Here is a 6,145-nt window from a genome sequence, read left to right on the forward strand (position 1 = left end):
ACTCCACTACATGTATTTAATACCTTTAGTTACTTTACAGATGTGGATGAATGATGTGAAATATAATCAAGTGTTAAATCAGACTTTAGTTCCACCTGGAGTAAATTCACAAGCTACCCTGCAGTATACAAAGTCATTCAAACTAGCTGCACCTTTACCAGCTTTGAGAACACTTTCATGATCAATCATTATAAAACATATCATATATATTATTCTGAAATGGACCAATCTGCACAATGACTACTTTTACTGTCGCTACTTTCACTATATTTTGATGATAATACTTTTATACTTTCACTTGAGGAACATTTTGAATGCAGGACTTTTACTGTAACAGAGTATTCCTACACTCTGGTACTTCTACTTTCACTCAAGTACAAGATCTGAGTACTTCTACTTTTACCCAAGTACAAGATCTGAGTACTTCTACTTTTACTCAAGTACACGATCTGAGTACTTCTACTTTTACTCAAGTACAAGATCTGAGTACTTCTACTTTTACTCAAGTACAAGATCTGAGTACTTTTTCTAATATTACATTTGCCGATGACTGCACATAGTCCTTCGATTCTTCTTAGCAACAGTCTAGTAAAAAATAAATAACAGACCTCTAAAATGTCCAAATTGACCAATAAGAATCCAGTATTGAACTAATACGTGTAACTATAATAACTTGTGATATTTGGCTATATAGATAAAATATTTATTGGTTAATGTGCTTATTTGCGTATATATCAAGAACAGAAATCTTCACAATGGATAACGTTCAATATTATAGTTTTGTTTAGCTGCCATATAAATGTCTAAGGCTTTTACAGAGGGAATCTCTTTGTATCACTCCATAAAACTGAAAATACTGCCATAAAATATGTATTTTCTGCCTGTTTTTAGCAACAAATGTATAAATTAGTCTATGAATGGTATGTGAATGACAACCTCTGTAAAAAGCTTAAAATAGGAATGAAACTGGAAACTGCTGCTGACGTAGAAGTGTTTTTTTTTACACTACACACATTTAAGTGTCGTGGGCGCTGAGGGGAGTCAGTTGGCATTACGTTTTTTGGGGGCGAGATAAGAGTAGTGGTCTGTTATCTTTTAGCCCAATATGGTCCTCAGTGGGGTGTCTCTGTCACTCAAACCAACCAAACACAGCCTGATTAAACCCAGTCTGTCCTTCAGAGCATATCAATATATTAAAACACCCTAAATTCAGAGGAAGTATGAAGAAATAAAAAAAGAGAATGTGGTGAGAAGAAGTCAAACTGAGTCATATATGTTGGACATGTAAAGCTATAAGTGGCTTCTGGGAGATATCTATAAGACAACTGTCAAATATGTTTGGTCTTTCTCAGAATTAAAAAACCACTTGAAGACAGCAGATAAAATTAAGAAGAAAAAATACAAGAGTCGGTTGAAAGATGCTAACGTTATTAGCTTGAAATGGAAGAATCTTGTAGGAAATATATGAAATGGAAAAAATTGAAATCTAGTTCTTATCTTTGTCAAAAGATGAAAAAAATGGGTGAGGTGTACAACAATCTCCACATATCAACAGCCCTTTATCATTTTCTATATTGATAATGTTGGGCTACTGTATAAAGGAACTACAGCACGGTCACATGACTTCACGTCACCACCGCTAAGCTAAAGGCGGCTAATGTTGGGCTATAAAGGAACTACAGCACGGTCACATGACTTCACGTCACCACCGCTAAGCTAAAGGCGGCTAATGTTGGGCTATAAAGGAACTACAGCACGGTCACATGACTTCGTGTCACCACCGCAAAGCTAAAGGTGGCTAATGTTGGGCTATAAGGAACTACAGCACGGTCACATGACTTCACGTCACCACCGCTAAGCTAAAGGCGGCTAATGTTGGGCTATAAAGGAACTACAGCACGGTCACATGACTTCACTTCACCACCGCTAAGCTAAAGGCGGCTAATGTTGGGCTATAAAGGAACTACAGCACGGTCACATGACTTCACGTCACCACCGCTAAGCTAAAGGCGGCTAATGTTGGGCTATAAAGGAACTACAGCACGGTCACATGACTTCACGTCACCACCGCTAAGCTAAAGGCGGCTAATGTTGGGCTATAAAGGAACTACAGCACGGTCACATGACTTCACGTCACCACCGCTAAGCTAAAGGCGGCTAATGTTGGGCTATAAAGGAACTACAGCACGGTCACATGACTTCGTGTCACCACCGCTAAGCTAATGTTGGGCTATAAAGGAACTACAGCACGGTCACATGACTTCACATCCAATCATTTGGTTTAGAAGCTGGTTTGATTCCTTCGCAGGATGGTAAATGCCATACTTCAAGCGGTTTTCAACAATTCGTGTGTCCAACGTGTGTTCATTTTACACAACATAGCCAAAGAAAGTGTAACACAACATTTGGTCATTGGAGAAATATTTATTTGTAATTAACACCTGATCTTTCTAGACCTGCGTCACAGAGTCATTCATTCAGATCAAATATTACACAAACATGCTTTTTTTAGTATCAAAAATGTATAATATACATTTGTTAAACTTGAAAATTATAATTTTATCTCACTTGATCAAATTCTTTCAATGTTCGGCAAACTAAAAGTATAACTCTTCCCAGCATACATACATGTCATGATTATCTAAATAAGGTGTCTTAGAAAAAAAATCACTTTTTGTAGTGTAGGTTTCTGATGGCAGAGTGTTTTTGATGTCTGGTAATTGCTCTGTTCAATCAGTGCCAGAACATTTGATTAACATATAACTAAAAAAAAAAAATCTTACATTGGAAGAGAATAAGGGCCCAGCATGACCTCCTTGTGTTTTTCCCCCTGATTTCCAGATGTTTTACCTTATGTCACCAAACCTATACATCTTCCCTGCTATCACCAGCAACAAATAAAAAACCCAGTATGAAAGAGTGTCTTCTCCGTCATAAAAGCACTACAAGGTTAGTTGTTGAAAAATAAAGTTGCAATGTTGGACAAAAAGTGGAAATGTTAAGAAAAAACAACATTTTAAGATAAAGGAAAAGTTATTATTGAGAATAACTACATGTTGGGAGTAGATGAAAGCGTTAGTCTACTGAACACTCAACTATTTTTGAAATACAAAAGGGAGAAGTCAAAATCTTGGTCATAAAAGTGTGCAGAAACAGCAGCGTTTCTTCGCCCCTGCAGCCTCCTCTTCCTCTTGTTGAGGCTCTTCCTCAGCCTCCTCTTCCTCCCTGCTCTCGGACAGCGAGCCGCTGGAGGTGGACAGCAGTCGTTCACAAACCAGATCTGCTGCCCGGCCGTCCATCACAGTCAGATCAGTGACCGTCTTCTCCCTCAGAGACATGTCTCCGTCATCATCGTCGTCTATCAGCACAAACTCCCTCAGGTAGACCAACCCGTGGAGACTGTGGCTCTCTGCGGACTCATGCACGTCCACAAAGGTCAGAGTGGAGGTTTCTGTGAGGGCCTCGTGGGGGTCCGTGGAGTTGTTCTCCCCTGAATCCTGTAAGAAATAATCAATATATTGTGCCGGAACTTTAAATGTCACCTATTATGCACTTTTTCATGTATTTTCTACATCAACATGTGTCCGCTCTTTTTCATGTCTCTTCTACATCAACATGTGTCCCCTCTTCTTCATGTCTCTTCTACATCAACATGTGTCCCCTCTTCTTCATGTCTCTTCTACATCAACATGTGTCCCCTCTGTGTAAAGAGATTCTGAAAGTTTCAGGAAAAAAGATTCTCTCTCGTTTTGTCCTGATCCATTTATATAAAAACCTGTCTGAAAATGAGCTGATCAGATTTTGGCCACTTTATGATGTCATAACGATATTTTGGCATGTGTAACCATTAGCCAATCAGCAACCAAGGTACCTCCCCCCCCCCCCCCCCCCCCCCCCACCTTATCACCTGAATCTCCTCCTAGAGCACCATTGTGTTCTTTTTAACCAAATATCTCTCAGAGGGGCGTGGGGAGGGGCTCCTTATTTTCATCTAAAGTAACAGACAGAGAATCAGCACTTTAGAAACAGGGCTGAAACAGAGGGGATTATGGGATGCTGACATGATCTGTTTGGTGTTTCAGCCAATCAGAGACAGGTTTTGTATATATCTGAGACCTATAATATATTGATGAAAAACAGTATAATAGGGGACCTTTAATAAATACTGTTAAACTTTTCAAGAAGCTTCCTGATCTATTTCAGACCAACTCTTGGTTTCAAACAAGAATACCTGACAGTCCAGAACCCAGCTGGAGTTCCTGCAGCTGCCCTCCATCCTCTCGTCCTCCGAGGCTCCATCCCTCCTGCTGTGAGGGCCGTTTTCTACCAAAGCATGTCCGTTTGCAGGGTGCATCTTAAAAGCCACGCTGGTGAAGTCATGGTGCAGCTGAACACCGCTGCCCCCTGCAGGGGAGGAGAGGGGGGGGCCTTTAGCCTGCTTCTTCATGTATTATCCCCTTTACTGCACTGAGAAAACACAGAGAACATCAAGTTATTAATTTACTTTAGGAATAGTATTACTTTGAAGGCAAGGCAAGTTTATTTATACAGCATCTTTCAACACAAGGTAATTACAAGTGCTTTACAAAAATGAAAGACATTAAGAAACATATTATAAAATGGCATTTAAAAACACTCATTTAAAAGCAAAGATAATAAAAGTTGAATAACAAAGGTACATGAATTAAAGTGACAGTGCAGTGTGAGATACACACATCTGAACTGTTTAGGGCTGACTCTCAATCATTGCTAACTTTTTAGCAGAAATAGTTTTCTATGACCTCACTGTCTTTCTACTTTCTTTTGTAACATATCCTTTAGTTATTTCAAGTGTTTCATGCTAAACGAACCCCCCTTTGGAAAATTCTAAATGCAACCCAATATTCGGAAAATTCAACGGATCCTGGCCATATTTGTGTAGCATATCAAATTAATTTGCTCCCAGACATTCATGTGGCGTGCTAGTTTTGAAGCAGCTAAATCCTTTTAAACTGTGTAATTCAGCTTAACATCATATTCATACTAGTATAGATATCTTTAATCTATTTTATTTTATTGCATATTCCTATGTTACCTCCTTATATGAATATTATAATTATTATTAAAACATTTTATCTGTGTGTGTATATTGCATTTCTCTAGCCGAAGCTGTTCATATGACCATAAAGCCTTTGTATTTTAACCTAAATATACACAGAATGTATTATATTTTATTTTATTTTTATTGTTTTATACATTTTTTTGAATAAATTCCATTTTGTATATGTTTTACTTATTCCTGTATTCTACTCTGGTACTATTTTAGCTATTTTTTTAATGTCTTAGGTATACTGTATGTTGCATTTCTGGAGCCGTAGCTGTTGTTCATATGACGATAAATCCTTTGAATTTGAACATTAATATTCACAGAATGTTTGCAGGTTTCTCCTTTAACTTCCCCCTCTTTGTATTTTTTGCATTATCAGTCAGTTATTCACTAGCACAGTAACTGGGGCAGGTATTAGAGGACGTTACGAACAACAGGAAGAGAGAACAAGCTGTCATTTAGTATTGGCCTCGCTGAATAAATAAATGAAGACGGTACTTTTAGAAGAAGCAAAAAATAACTTAAATTCCCCGAGGAGCAGCTGTTTGAAGGAGGAGACAGATGAAGTCATCCAAAGTGCTCTAACCAAGGAGTACGTGTGTGTGTGTGTGTGTGTGTGTGTGTGTGTGTGTGTGTGTGTGTGTGTGTGTGTGTGTGTGTGTGTTTGTGTGTGTGTGTGTGTGTGTGTGTGTGTTTTTTGTCAAAGCTCTCAAACTACAGTATACAGTGTTTTAAAACATGTGGATGAGTCATTATAAAATACTTTATAATGTGTTATGATTATTGCTATATAAGTATAATTATATATTGCTATAAGCTGATTATGATAATAATACATTATGTAAATGTAGAAACTTCTACAACATTTACATTTGTGCAATGAAATAAACGCCTCCATTGGACTCTTTTGTTTACTTCCGGGACATAGTGACATCACTATGTAACACTTGTGCTTCTATTGGCTAGCGCTAAAACACATTGCACGTGATAGGCTAAGGGGCGGGACATCTCTAAGCGGTTGACCAATCACAACAGAGTCAGCTAGCTAACCAATCAGAG

The 6,145-nt window shown here is 38.2% G+C and overlaps 1 protein-coding gene across 1 annotated transcript; it reads right to left on the reverse strand.

Annotated features, from left to right (window-relative positions):
• Positions 1–2,515: 2,515 nt before the first annotated feature.
• Positions 2,516–4,343, reverse strand: si:ch211-12e13.12 (paralemmin-2). Its single transcript, XM_034133249.1, has 2 exons — positions 4,232–4,343; positions 2,516–3,497 (listed from the first exon to the last, which is right to left on the reverse strand). The coding sequence occupies exons 1-2, from the start codon at positions 4,274–4,276 to the stop codon at positions 3,135–3,137; spliced, it is 408 nt and encodes a 135-aa protein (XP_033989140.1). The 5' UTR covers positions 4,277–4,343; the 3' UTR covers positions 2,516–3,134.
• Between the last annotated feature and the right edge of the window lie 1,802 nt (positions 4,344–6,145).

The sequence above is a fragment of the Trematomus bernacchii genome, unplaced genomic scaffold (assembly GCF_902827165.1).
Source record: "Trematomus bernacchii unplaced genomic scaffold, fTreBer1.1, whole genome shotgun sequence".
NCBI classification, from domain to species: domain Eukaryota; kingdom Metazoa; phylum Chordata; class Actinopteri; order Perciformes; family Nototheniidae; genus Trematomus; species Trematomus bernacchii.